The sequence below is a fragment of the Haliotis cracherodii genome, unplaced genomic scaffold (genome assembly GCF_022045235.1).
Source record: "Haliotis cracherodii isolate W230 unplaced genomic scaffold, xgHalCrac1.p SCAF_13, whole genome shotgun sequence".
In the NCBI taxonomy this organism is placed as follows: domain Eukaryota; kingdom Metazoa; phylum Mollusca; class Gastropoda; order Lepetellida; family Haliotidae; genus Haliotis; species Haliotis cracherodii.
This window is the reverse complement of record NW_027266268.1, coordinates 33,959,387-33,973,987: the sequence shown is the minus strand read 5'-3', so window position 1 is coordinate 33,973,987 and position 14,601 is coordinate 33,959,387. Positions and strand designations below refer to the sequence as shown.

Sequence of the window (14,601 nt, the reverse complement as noted above, 5' to 3'; positions counted from 1 at the left end):
GTGACATTGTGAATAATTAAAGTAACAATTAACAATCGGTAACTAGCGTTTTATTACTAACATCCTCTTTGTAAATAAAACACCAGCTGCACTCAGCCATATTCCACACAATTAATCCCCCGAGTAAACAACTGGAGGCAACTCTAAATGTTGTTACTAAGGTGAAAAAAATAGCGGACACAGTAATCAAATGGATGGGCAGACAGAAAAAGACGTTGAGCTACGTTAGACTATAGAAGGGGACAATAGCGTGTCCACCTATCTCTCACGCATTTCATTGCTTCGAAACCAACTTTGAGGATTGCTCTTGCTATCACCACTGTAATTTTGAATTGGATACTGACCACTGCCATCATATAATTACGGTGGCCCATAAGGGACATGGAGTCTGTTTTTCAATATTTTGATGTTTAACTTACTTTTATCTTAACATTTTGCAAATTAACACAATCTGCCATACAAATATGTGATAAATCATGTATAAAAACATCCGAAAACATAGAAAATGTACTTTTAAGTAGCTTTTGAGTCGCTGAAATGTGAAGTGAAAATGTCAAAAACTAAAATGGATACACAGAAAACTATTTCCACCGCGGTGTAAATATTATCACCGCGGTGTAAATATTATCACCGCGGTGGGAATATTATCACCGTTGTGTAAATAGTTTTCACCGCGGTGGAAATATTTTTCTGTATTTTCGTTTTAGTTTTTGACATTTTCGTTTTGTGTTTTTGACATTTTCATTTTAGTTTTTGACATTTTCGTTTCGTTTTTCAGCGATTCAATATCTTCTTTACACATGATTTATCTCATATTTGTAAGACAAATCGTGTTAATTTGCAAAAGGTTACGATAAATGTAAGTGAAATATCAAAATATGGAAAAACAGACTCCATGTCCCTTATGGGCCACCGTATATTATATTTTGCCATTGGATATCATACAACCGCATTATTGTTTACTGCCATTGTAACTGCTGTTCAGTAATTTGTACTGATTTACACGAATTGTAAACTTAAGGAAACTTGTGATACATTTGTTGATTGTATACCCCTTGCTTTCACACTAAGTTCTTTTTCGTACGAGTTCTGGGTTAACATATTGTTTCAATTTGGGAATCGACACGGAACGACGGCATCTATTGCTTAGCCTAAAATACATATGTGTATTTTATAAATAGCTCCAGCAGATCGAGCCTCAGAGAAGTGTCCAGGTCCATATAGCGCCCGCTCACAGAGTACCATTAGATGCCATTACATCTACGATTGCATAATGTTTTAAGCTTTACTTCGAGATATTGGCTTTTGCTGCCATAATACCATAAATATCTCTGGGAAATGTTTTTCATATTTTATTGACGTTTTGGACATTTGTTTATATAAAATGCTGAAATGCTGTTACATCGCATCGGCAACATCGCAGCTACATCGCGAACAGAACAAGTTAATTCATTGTATACAGAGATCGGGACAATATTGCAAGAAATTATATATATGCCTTCTCTCTAACGTGTCATGAAAATACATAGAGTCCACAAAGGCAAATTTCTTGTGGCTTGATGTTATAAAATCTTTCAATTTGTAGAGAGAATTTAACCAAGATGTTTAACTAAAGCTTCAGGTATATCGATGATCTGATATCGTACAATAACAATCAAACAGCAAATTCCCTTCCACTGATTTACCCACCTGAACTAGAAATAAAGGAGACCAGTGAGACTGCCTCGTATATTTTATATTTACATCATTCAGAGTGACAAAAAACTCTGCACAAGACTGTGATGACTTCAACTTTGCAATAGTCAATTTTCCATTCATGCATGCAAGCAATATTTCTGCAGCTCCAGCTTTTGGTGTTCGCATTTCTCAAGTATTGAGAAACAAACGAGCATGCTCTTTCTACCAATATTTCAAAGAGTATCATGCAACTCTTCCCCAGAATTTGTTTCATCACGATTACAACATTCAAGGCCTCAGTGAAGCTTTCATAACGTTCTATGATAGACATGTGAAGGACATTTCCAAATGTGACGCATCAATGACAAAAATTATGTCTGATACAATTCCCCATCTTGACTTGTACCATACGTTCCCCTGTTTTTTTAGATGCACAATTGACTTGCCTTTGCATGTGTTTGTGACGAGTGCCACCACTTTAGCAGGATACGCTCACCTTTTCGCGAAAATTGGCATGATCACAATTTGATCGTGGTTCATGAACACATGCACATATGATATAGTCGGAATCATAGAATCGACTGTCTTTGACAGTATTTCTTATGAATATGGAAAGTGTTTTTCTCGCTTTTATTTCAATATGTTTAAATTTCAGTTCATTATTTTGTTGGGGTGACATACAGGACACGCGAACCCTTTCGCGAACACCTGGTGTTATCACTGATATTCAGTGATCCATTCATATAATTTTCACCGCGCATTTCCTTTCACACCAAATGGAATCTGTTTCGACGAAACTTGTTACTCTGACATTAACGTGGTATATTTACATATTCGTACATTAGCAGCATTAGTTTTTTTGTGCTTGATTCAAGTGAGTAAGAGCAATGTATATCAAGTTGTAAGTGAGGGACCATGGTGTTTTTTATTATTACAGCTATATAGCGCATGCTGTCGTGGTGTGAAAGGAGAGACTGTCAGATACTTACCACTTTCGGGGATAATGTTAGAGATAATCTGAGAATCGAACCCACGACCAGAGGATCCTGGTACGTCAAAGGGCCGCAAATCCGCACGGCGAATACCGGTTCCTTCGACTACTTGGCCACCATAGCCCTGTATGTTTTTGTAACGCACACGCGCGTTTCATATATTTCATCGGCAAACATTTATCTAAACACATTTGTCTACACATTAATTTCCTCACGATATTGAAGTGAAAACCAACTTATACAAAAACCCGCTGGTTCACATCGTCTTATATTTCCGACGTTACAGTGGGCGTGAATCCTCTGGTCTCGCTTTCATTTATATAACTATTCGTTATAGAGTTTTACAATGGGAGCGAGCTATGTAAATATTGACCCGTACGTTTTGCCGCCAGACAGCAAGATGGTGCTTGAGACGGTCCGACCAGGAAGCTTGTTAACGACATACACCGTGACCAGATAATCTTTTGACATGTTATTACGTGGAGATTTCACCACACAAGAGGCGGCGGGGAGGGAGGGTAGATTGCTTGATCCCCCCCCCCCCCCCCCTCCGGCCAAGTATACAATTAAACACACTGTTAGTGTCTGAGACCAACATAACGTAAGATCAACATACGGACCAACAACGCAGTAGCATGACATACGCTTGTATTCTGCGTTGAGGTGGCGAATGTTCGCATGACATGGGGAGACTGCTCCATGCTTCCATGTGATTTATGGATATTTGCATCGATAAGCAGGGTAAGTTTATGTGAAATCTTAAGATGTTTGTATAAAAATAGATTGAAATGATACAGAGTTGGACATCGCAGTTAGCATCATGAGTTTATGAGTGAGTACTAGTATTTATGAATGAGTTTATTATTAAGTTTATGAGTGAGTTTCTGTGTGAGTTTATGAGTTAGTTTTGAGTGAGTTTCTGCGTGAGTTTATTTATTTAGTTCATGAGTGAGCTTTTGCGTGAGTTAATGAGTGAGTTTATGATTTAATTTATGAGTGAGCTTTTGAGTGAGTCTTTGCCTGAGTTTATGATTTAGTTAATGAGTGAGTTTCTGTGTGAGTTTATGATTTAGTTTATGAGTGAGTTTCGGCGCGAGTTTATGATTTAGTTTATGAGTGAGTTTCTGTGTGAGTTTATGATTTAGTTTATGAGTGAGTTTCGGCGCGAGTTTATGATTTATTTTAAGAGTGAGTTTCTGTGTGAGTTTATGATTTAGTTTATGAGTGAGTTTCGGCGCGAGTTTATGATTTAGTTTATAATTGAGCTTTTGAGTGAGTTTTTGCGCGAGTTTATGATTTAATTTATGAGTGAGCTTTTGAGTGAGTCTTTGCCTGAGTTTATGATATAGTTTATGAGTGAGTTTCGGCGCGAGTTTATGATTTAGTTTATGAGTGAGCTTTTGAGTGAGTTTATGAGTGAGTTAATGACTGAGTTTATACTTGAGTTGAAGATTTAGTTTATGACTGAGTTACTGCTTGAGTTGATGATTTAGTTTATGAGTGAGTTTCGGCGCGAGTTTATGATTTAGTTTATAAGTGAGCTTTTGAGTGAGTTTTTGCGCGAGTTTATGATTTAATTTATGAGTGAGCTTTTGAGTGAGTCTTTGCCTGAGTTTATGATATAGTTTATGAGTGAGTTTCGGCGCGAGTTTATGATTTAGTTTATGAGTGAGCTTTTGAGTGAGTTTATGAGTGAGTTAATGACTGAGTTTATACTTGAGTTGAAGATTTAGTTTATGACTGAGTTACTGCTTGAGTTGATGATTTAGTTTATGAGTGAGTTAATGAGTGAGTTTCTGCGTGAGTTTATGAGTGAGTTAGTTAATGAGTGAGTTTCAATCCAGCGATGGACCAGACAATCCAGCGATGGGCCAGACAATCCAGCGATGGACCAGACACGATAACACGCGTATTTATTTTGTTGCAACTAAAAACGACATGTTATTTTTAAAATACTTTCTGCTGTGTACAAGTGCAGAGATTCTGAGAAACATGCTTCAAACCACTGGGCCACCTGTGGCAAACGAAGCTGGAAATTACGCGGAAGATATTATTACCTGTGCTTGTCCCAGATATCGACTTGTTATGTCACGATCTCACATAAGGCGTAATTGATTACGTAAATATAAATAAGTGATAACTGTGGAAGTTATTTTCTGTCACACGTCAGCGTTATAAGGACCTCACGCGATAATACCAGGTAAACAGTGGCTCCGAGTAAAGCATGTGTTCTAGCCTCATCGATTACTATAGTAATATCTGCCCAAAATGTATTATCACACATACTTTAAAGATTGTACTAACCGCAACTCTGCATTCTGTAACCCATAATCGTATCTTTATTTCAAAATGACACAATGATTGAGAAAGGAGTCATTTTCTTGAAATCAGCTTCCGCGGTGTTACGAAAGTCAAATCAACTGTTTCAGTCAGAGGTATCATTAATGCTTTTAAACCCCCAATTGACCAATCAGAATCTCATATTCTTCAAATCCATGGTAGAGTACGAGTTAAACAATTGATCCGAGTAAACTATGCGTTGGGGAGCCATACGTGAAACGTTTGCACCATACATGTATACAGCTCAAAATCTCCTAAGGATCTAGTTTCAATGAGTGAGTGAGTGAGTGAGTGAGTTTGGTTTTACGCCGCTTTTAGCAATATTCCAGCAATATCACGGCGGGGGACACCAGAAATGGGCTTCACACATTGTACCCATGTCGGGATTCGAACCCAGGTCTTCGGCGTGACGAGCGAACGCTTTAACCACTAGGCTACCCGACCGCCCCTAGTTTCAATGACATCAAAAACTCATCCAACAAATAAGGATTAAAATATCCAAATACACAATGATGGGATGCCCTTATAGTACCTCAATACGGTGAACGGACAAAGGCATGCAGTTATGGGCACGTCAATGGGACAGACCAGGGCTCCATTATATTTTACGGATGAGTCGAGATACTGTCTAGACGTCACAGGTCGTCGTGCACGACTGGCGTAGACAAGGAGACAGATTTCAGGGTTCTAACGTAACCGAACATGACCGCAATGGAGGGGGTTCAATCATGATTTCGGGTGAGGTCAGTAGAGCTGGACGAACCAATCTCCATGTCCTACACGGGGGCACGATGACAGGTGTGTGTTACAGGGGTGACATGCTGGATGTGTACGTGAGACCAGACTTCATCCTCTTGGAAGATAACGCACGACCTCATCGTGCCAGGATCGTTGGTGCCTACGTAGAGAAGGAACCCATTGTCCGCATGGAGTGGCCAGCCTGGTCTGCAGATCTCCACCCTGTCGAACACACGTGGAACGAGCTGCCGATTGCCCTCTCATGACGCCCTGTTCTCCCCCAAATCTGCAGAAATTCAGCAGTGCTCTTACTGCCCCCTTGGCAACCACCCGGGCACTTATTGGGAGCATGAGACGACGGTGACATACCCGCTACTGAGAGTTAGTTTTGGGGGAGAATGAACTTATTTTTATGATTTTATAACTTCAGTTTTGGTCAGATACTGTCATTTTGACAAGCGATCTATGATAAGACTACTTTTTCGTTTCATTTTGCAGAATATCTGTTATTGCAAACATGTAATAGGTCGTATTCTATTTCAGGAAATGTTCCCGCTGGATATGGAGTCCTGACACAACCTGTCAATTGCAAAGTGATGGCAAACCGTAACAGAACCCTTAGTGAGAAGGCTCCGATAAATGAAATTGAGTCCCTCCTTCTGTCGCGTCTGATGGCATCCTATGACCACGAACCTCACGCTGGCTTTGAACCTTGTCCTGTTGACTCTCACAATGATTGTGATAATTGGCTCAACCACAAGGACACTCTACAGAATGCCCAAGTCAACACAGCAGCAACACCAAGGCTTTATCCAGACTTACAACTGTTCAACAACGGTTCGTGTACACTTTAGTACGAATGTGAATTTTTGTGTTTGCAAGTGTATTGTGTGAATGAGTGAGTCTGTGATTATAGCGAAAAACATTTAATAACATATTATGCGCCAGACTGTTGAAGAAAAAAGAACTTGCCTGCCACAAAAAAAATGACGTTGCAGATGTCTCCCTTATAAATAGATCAAATATCTGGTTTTGTAGCTGTAAATGAAAAAATATACATCTAATTTCCATACAAAATCCCCCACCAGCCTCCATCGAAAAGTCACTATATGCAATAAACCAGAAATTATTATGCATAAAGTTTTCTTACTTACTCACCAACTCAAACAGTTATTCACTGTTTGGCAATACTAGGCTTTCTAACAAACCTATACTTCCCATCAGGAAATATACCAGTTGAACCACGACAGATGCCAACAGCTCCAACTTATCAGTCATCGGAACAATCTTCACTGTCCTCGGCCCAGCAGTTGCGACCGTATCTCCCGACGCCAGTGTTGGATGGCATCAGGACGCCAGTAGCGTCTTACCTGGCAACAAATACCTTCCCACTCAGAGGACCGGGTCTCAGGGATATACTGAAATCGTCAGAGGTTCAACAGTTTCTCCAGAAGGTCCAGCTGGAACACCAGTGTAACATCAGTATGGAGGAGGTTGTGACAGGTTTGTGTCGGTAAACTGGGAATAATTCGTGAGATCGTTGTATAGTGAGCCCCATTAGTCCGGACGGTGACGTTTCCAGGTAGTCATCACTTCATGCTTCTCTCCACGTGTGGCTTCTAGGTAGTCAGTACTCCATGCGTGTCTCCACCTGTGGTTTCCAGGTAGTTAGCACTCCATGCGTGTCTCCACGTGTGGTTTCCAGGTAGTCAGCACTCCATGCGTGTCTCCACGTGTGGCTTCCAGGTAGTCAGTACTCCATGCGTGTCTCCACGTGTGGCTTCCAGGTAGTCAGCACTCCATGCGTGTCTCCACGTGTGGCTTCCAGGTAGTCAGCACTCCATGCGTGTCTCCACGTGTGGCTTCAAGGTAGTCAGCACTCCATGCTTGTCTCCACGTGTGGCTTCTAGGTAGTCAGTACTCCATGCGTGTCTCCACCTGTGGTTTCCAGGTAGTCAGCACTACATGCGTGTCTCCACGTGTGGCTTCCAGGTAGTCAGTACTCTATGCGTGTCTCCACGTGTGGTTTCCAGGTAGTCAGCACTCCATGCGTGTCTCCACGTGTGGTTTCCTAGGTAGTCAGTACGCCATGCGTTTCTCCACGTGTGGCTTCCAGGTAGTCAGCACTCCATGCGTGTCTCCACGTGTGGTTTCCTAGGTAGTCAGTACTCCATGCTTGTCTCCACCTGTGGTTTCCAGGTAGTCAGCACTTCATGCTTCTCTCCACGTGTGGCTTCCAGGTAGTCAGTACTCCATGCTTGTCTCCACGTGTGGCTTCCAGGTAGTCAGTACTCCATGCGTGTCTCCACGTGTGGCTTCCAGGTAGTCAGCACTCCATGCGTGTCTCCACGTGTGGCTTCTAGGTAGTCAGCACTCCATGCGTGTCTCCACGTGTGGCTTCAAGGTAGTCAACACTCCATGCTTGTCTCCACGTGTGGCTTCCAGGTAGCCAGTACTCTATGCGTGTCTCCACGTGTGGCTTCCAGGTAGTCAGCACTCCATGCGTGTCTCCACGTGTGGCGTCAAGGTAGTCAGCACTCCATGCGTGTCTCCACGTGTGGCTTCCAGGTAGTCAGTACTCCATGCGTGTCTCCACGTGTGGCTTCCAGGTAGTCAGCACTCCATGCGTGTCTCCACGTGTGGCTTCCAGGTAGTCAGCACTCCATGCGTGTCTCCACGTGTGGCTTCAAGGTAGTCAGCACTCCATGCTTGTCTCCACGTGTGGCTTCTAGGTAGTCAGTACTCCATGCGTGTCTCCACCTGTGGTTTCCAGGTAGTCAGCACTACATGCGTGTCTCCACGTGTGGCTTCCAGGTAGTCAGTACTCTATGCGTGTCTCCACGTGTGGTTTCCAGGTAGTCAGCACTCCATGCGTGTCTCCACGTGTGGTTTCCTAGGTAGTCAGTACGCCATGCGTTTCTCCACGTGTGGCTTCCAGGTAGTCAGCACTCCATGCGTGTCTCCACGTGTGGTTTCCTAGGTAGTCAGTACTCCATGCTTGTCTCCACCTGTGGTTTCCAGGTAGTCAGCACTTCATGCTTCTCTCCACGTGTGGCTTCCGGGTAGTCAGTACTACATGCTTGTCTCCACGTGTGGCTTCCAGGTAGTCAGTACTCCATGCGTGTCTCCACGTGTGGCTTCCAGGTAGTCAGCACTCCATGCGTGTCTCCACGTGTGGCTTCTAGGTAGTCAGCACTCCATGCGTGTCTCCACGTGTGGCTTCAAGGTAGTCAACACTCCATGCTTGTCTCCACGTGTGGCTTCCAGGTAGCCAGTACTCTATGCGTGTCTCCACGTGTGGCTTCCAGGTAGTCAGCACTCCATGCGTGTCTCCACGTGTGGCGTCAAGGTAGTCAGCACTCCATGCGTGTCTCCACGTGTGGCTTCAAGGTAGTCAGCACTCCATGCGTGTCTCCACGTGTGGCTTCCAGGTAGTCAGTACGTAGTAGTGTAGTGTCTCCCTCGGGGTAGGCCTAGTTTTCAAGTTGTCAATATCCTGTTCTTGTCTCCAACTATGGTTTTCATCTTCTCTGTGTGGCTTTCACTTTGTAGGGGCACGGGTGGCCCAGTCGTCTAAGGCTCCGCGATTCGCTGTGCAGGGTTGCGTCCCTTGGGCACGCCAGAAATCTATGATTGTGGGTTCGAATCCCGGTTCGCCCCGTTTATGTTTCTAGGTTTGTCAGCACCATACCCGTGCTCGTGGGTTTCACCAAAGTGGTAAACGTCTGAGACCTGCATCACTTCGGGCTTTCCTCCACATTAAGCTGACACGCCGTGATATAACTGGAATACTGTTAAAAACGGCTATAAACCCAACTCACTCACTCACTCACTCACTTTCACATTGTCAATACCCCATGTGTACATCAGGATGCCAGTACACTGTGCTTATCTCCCCTTAGAGTTTAAAGTTGCCAGGATCCCGCGCTAGTCTCCACAAGAGGTTTTCAGGTTCCAAGTGCAATATGTTTGTCGCTCTGTGTGCATTCTAAATACGAATATTTCATCTTACCTGGTTTATATGCACTCGTTAATTCCCCATGCTTTCAACCGATTACGATGGGGATCGGTTTGTACAATGTGTCACAAATCTTTTCGAGTGACCCATGCTATTAACCACTGATTTGACTGGCGAAGACTCGAAAATCGACAGACCGCAGTAAAAGGTTGGAAGTGGAGTTAAAAACATTTCTACACAATCAAGATATGTATGTAAGAGCAATAACAAGGCAGCAGTGTTCATTATCTGAAAGTTAACATAGGCTTTTCATAATACACGTATATTTTCTGTCGTTAACTAGAACTATACAGTAAACTACGTTTATAACGAAGACGCTAATAACGAACTTATTTTTAGTCCCGGCCATTTGTTGTATATATGCTGTATATATGCTTATGACGAACTACGGTTATAACGAACTAAAATTAGTGGTCCCTTTGTGTTCGTTATAACCGTAGTTTACTGTAGCACAATGTGCATGATTTAATATGAAGTGTTCTCTTCAGATAAACAAAACTTCAACGTGCATTTGCTGAGCGGGAACATTATACATGCAAAGGTATTGAATCCAAACTGTTTGATATCATGGAAGATCTGGTTATATGTAAACATTTGGATAACGGCAGAGCCATTTTTATTTACATCTATTTCTGTTTTCCAAGTGACATACTGATTCTGTAAATAATCAAAACTGAGTATCAAATTTCTGGGTTTGTAACCGCTCTATGGAAATATGACTATGACTTTCAGTTAACATATCGTTTTAAGTTTCAACAAAATCAGTAAATGTGTTATCGTGTGACTGGATGTCTGGTCCATCGCTTGATTGTCAGGTTTGTTTACCTGCAGGAGTAATATTGTGCAGCGTTAGGCAACAGACACATACCTTTGTGTGCAAATTGTGTGCGTGGCGGATGTTCCAGGAGGGGCAAGCTTACCCTTTTCGCGAACACCTGGTGTCATAGCTGATTTTGAGTGATTCATTCATATAATTTTCACCGCTATTTTGTCCTTAACGTCAGCGGAATCTGTTTCGGATAATTGACACAGGTTAACTGATGGCGTGGACGTCTTTATTGTGCCTCTTTGTGTCATATGACTTGACACAGAACTGTTGGCTATCTGTGTTCATGAGGTGCCCATGTGGTGTCCATGGTGTGGCGGTGATATCTAAAATGATATCAATTCCATATGAGATAATTCCCAAAAATACATGGATATATATATGTGGGTAAAAGCGTACTTTTGAACATAAACAGTGACGTCAATTACTTTTCAAAATAATAATCATGTTCTCAAAATAATAATCATATTTTCAAAATAACATATTTTTTGCATTTGAGATGTTCCCGTTTGATTGCAAACCTTACCTTTTAAAACTGTCATTTAAAGGCGGATGTCCTTGTCACATCGGTGTCCCCCGATCTTGATCTGAATAAGGATTCTCTCTCCCGTGTCGTCTCGACGATGGCAGGGCCTGACCTGCAAACAAGCCTAGATGGGCGGTACCCACACGGGGTGCGAGTCGGCGATGTCGTGGACGCCATGCCGGGACGTCTTCATTGTTCTCTGATCCTGCATGCCTGCCTGTCTCGCTTTGACGGAGATTACCATGGAGACTGTATATCCGTGAGAACGTGTTTTGTCATTTTGTTTTTTACAGTCTTCATTTTACCATTTATTAACATTGGCGTGTCAGTTACAGCAGAAATAGTGATTGAAATGTGCATGTGGTGAGGTCTCGATTCGTTCTAGATAATTGCACACTTTTATAGCTACGTGTACGCATGCAAATATGTGTGTGTGTGTGTCTTTGTGTGCAGTTGCATCTGCATTTGTTTGCGTGTGTTGGCAGAGGACAGATAAATACGCAGAATTGTGGATGAGTTGGTACGAGTAGATATACAGATTTGAAATGTCAAAACGGGGATGTATATATGGATTTAGGGTACCTAAAGTCATGTAAATGTGCAGGTTAATATAGTTTGATCAGAAACGTAGATATATTCACAGAGAGAGAGAGAGAGAGAGAGAGAGGGGGAGAGAGAGAGAGACACAGAGAGACAGAGAGACAGAGAGCGTAAGCATAGAAGGATGTATAGATGATGATCATTGTTGCCTTCAACAGGCACTGAGGACAGTTCTGCTCAAGTGTCTTCAGCTGACCACACAGGGAGGCTTCAAGTCTATTGCCCTTCCAGCCCTAGGCTCCGGTCAGCTGGGTTATCCCCCTTCCACGCTGGTGGAGCTGCTGATGGGAGTGTACAGTGAGATCACCTCTAACATGGGCTCAGGTCTTGAAGTGTTTGTTATTGTTGAGCCGCCCAAACACCGTCTCTTCCAGGTAATTGACTTGACAGTTATCTATTAATTTGATATTCTGATTCAAATAAGTAATTGCACCCTGGACTAAGTTGTTGTTCTACAACATTTGTATAATAATGGCTTCGGCTTCAGCATTGGCTTTGGCTTTGACGCCTCCTTCCAGAGAAAGTATTGTATGCCTTAAAGCATCCTTTCTCTCCAGAAAGGCAGCGCAACAGTAAATTTCACACATTACCTTAGGGTACTTAATTTGTTAATCATAAGGAGTCCAACAGAACATTTCCCACATTTCCTGGAGGTACTACTTTACAGTTATTGATAAGGAGACTAACAGTACATTGCGCACATTACCTGAAAGGAACTTCGTTATAGTTATTGATAAGGAGACTTAACAGTACATTACGCACATTACCTGAAAGGAACTTCGTTATAGTTATTGATAAGGAGACTAACAGTACATTGCACACATTACCTGAAAGGAACTTCGTTGTAGTTATTGATAAGGAGACTAACAGTACATTGCGCACATTACCTAAAAGGAACTTCGTTATAGTTATTGATAAGGAGACTAACAGTACATTGCATACATTACCTTAAAGGAACTTCGTTATAGTTATTGATAAGGAGACTAACAGTACATTGCATACATCACCTTAAAGGAACTTCGTTATAGTTATTGATAAGGAGACTAACAGTACATTGCATACATTACCTTAAAGGAACTTCGTTATAGTTATTGATAAGGAGACTAACAGTACATTGCATACATTACCTTAAAGGAACTTCGTTATTGTTATTGATAAGGAGACTAACAGTACATTGCACACATTACCTTAAAGGAACTTCGTTATAGTTATTGATAAGGAGACTAACAGTACATTGCACACATTACCTTAAAGGAACTTCGTTATAGTTATTGATAAGGAGACTAACAGTACATTGCACACATTACCTGAAAGGAACTTCGTTATAGTTATTGATAAGGAGACTAACAGTACATTGCACACATTACCTGAAAGGAACTTCGTTATAGTTATTGATAAGGAGACTAACAGTACATTGCACACATTACCTGAAAGGAACTTCGTTATAGTTATTGATAAGGAGACTAACAGTACACTGCATACATTACCTTAAAGGAACTTCGTTATTGTTATTGATAAGGAGACTTAACAGTACATTGCGCACATTACCTAAAAGGAACTTCGTTATAGTTATTGATAAGGAGACTAACAGTACATTGCACACATTACCTGAAAGGAACTTCGTTGTAGTTATTGATAAGGAGACTAACAGTACATTGCACACATTACCTTAAAGGAACTTCGTTATAGTTATTGATAAGGAGACTAACAGTACATTGCACACATTACCTTAAAGGAGCTTCGTTATAGTTATTGATAAGGAGACTAACAGTACATTGCACACATTACCTGAAAGGAACTTCGTTATAGTTATTGATAAGGAGACTAACAGTACATTGCACACATTACCTGAAAGGAACTTCGTTATAGTTATTGATAAGGAGACTAACAGTACATTGCACACATTACCTGAAAGGAACTTCGTTATAGTTATTGATAAGGAGACTAACAGTACATTGCACACATTACCTAAAAGGAACTTCGTTATAGTTATTTATAAGGAGACTAACAGTACATTGCACACATTACCTTAAAGGAACTTCGTTATAGTTATTGATAAGGAGACTAACAGTACATTGCATACATTACCTTAAAGGAACTTCGTTATTGTTATTGATAAGGAGACTAACAGTACATTGCACACATTACCTGAAAGGAACTTCGTTATAGTTATTGATAAGGAGACTTAACAATACCTTGCGCACATTACCTTAAAGGAACTTCTTTATAGTTATTGATAAGGAGACTAACAGTACATTGCGCACATTACCTGAAAGGAACTTCGTTATAGTTATTGATAAGGAGACTAACAGTACCTTGCGCACATTACCTGAAAGGAACTTCGTTATAGTTATTGATAAGGAGACTAACAGTACATTACGCACTTTACTTGCAGGCACTTAGAGGAAAACTGCAAGAAATGAACCGTATTTTTATCGGGCGCGAAGGTAAATGCATTTTTTTCTGGACATACAATACTTGAGATATTGATGTAAATTTAGTATTGAACGTCGTAAGACGTAGACGTAGTACATCAATGTTTGTTCAAATTCCTGATTAAAGATTTGTAAGATGGAAAAAACATAATTTAAAAACAATAGTGCGATTCCAGAAAAATCGACATCCTTACTTTAGGCACACACCCACCATACACAATAGCGAAGTGGATTCCTTGAATACGTCAATAAGAGTGAGTGAGTGAGTATGGTTTTACGCCGCTTTTAGCAATATTCCAGCAATATCACGGCGGGGGACACCAGAAATGGGCTTCACACATTGTACCCATGTCGGGAATCGAACCCGGGTCTTCGGCGTGACGAGCGAACGCTTTAACCTCTAGGCTACCCGACCGCCCCACGTCAATAAGAACAGGTTGTAAATATGC

At 41.6% G+C, this 14,601-nt stretch overlaps 1 protein-coding gene across 1 annotated transcript in view; it reads left to right on the top strand.

Moving 5' to 3' along the window:
- Positions 1-3,287: 3,287 nt before the first annotated feature.
- LOC139459214 (protein mono-ADP-ribosyltransferase PARP15-like) overlaps positions 3,288-14,601 on the top strand; it is a 31,099-nt gene continuing 19,785 nt past the window's right edge. The window contains exons 1-7 of the mRNA XM_071240669.1: positions 3,288-3,410; positions 6,291-6,584; positions 6,972-7,250; positions 10,254-10,306; positions 11,140-11,376; positions 11,876-12,091; positions 14,113-14,164. Coding sequence (XP_071096770.1) covers positions 3,386-3,410; positions 6,291-6,584; positions 6,972-7,250; positions 10,254-10,306; positions 11,140-11,376; positions 11,876-12,091; positions 14,113-14,164 — 1,156 coding nt within the window. The 5' untranslated portion in view covers positions 3,288-3,385. The remainder of the gene's footprint in view (positions 3,411-6,290; positions 6,585-6,971; positions 7,251-10,253; positions 10,307-11,139; positions 11,377-11,875; positions 12,092-14,112; positions 14,165-14,601) is intronic.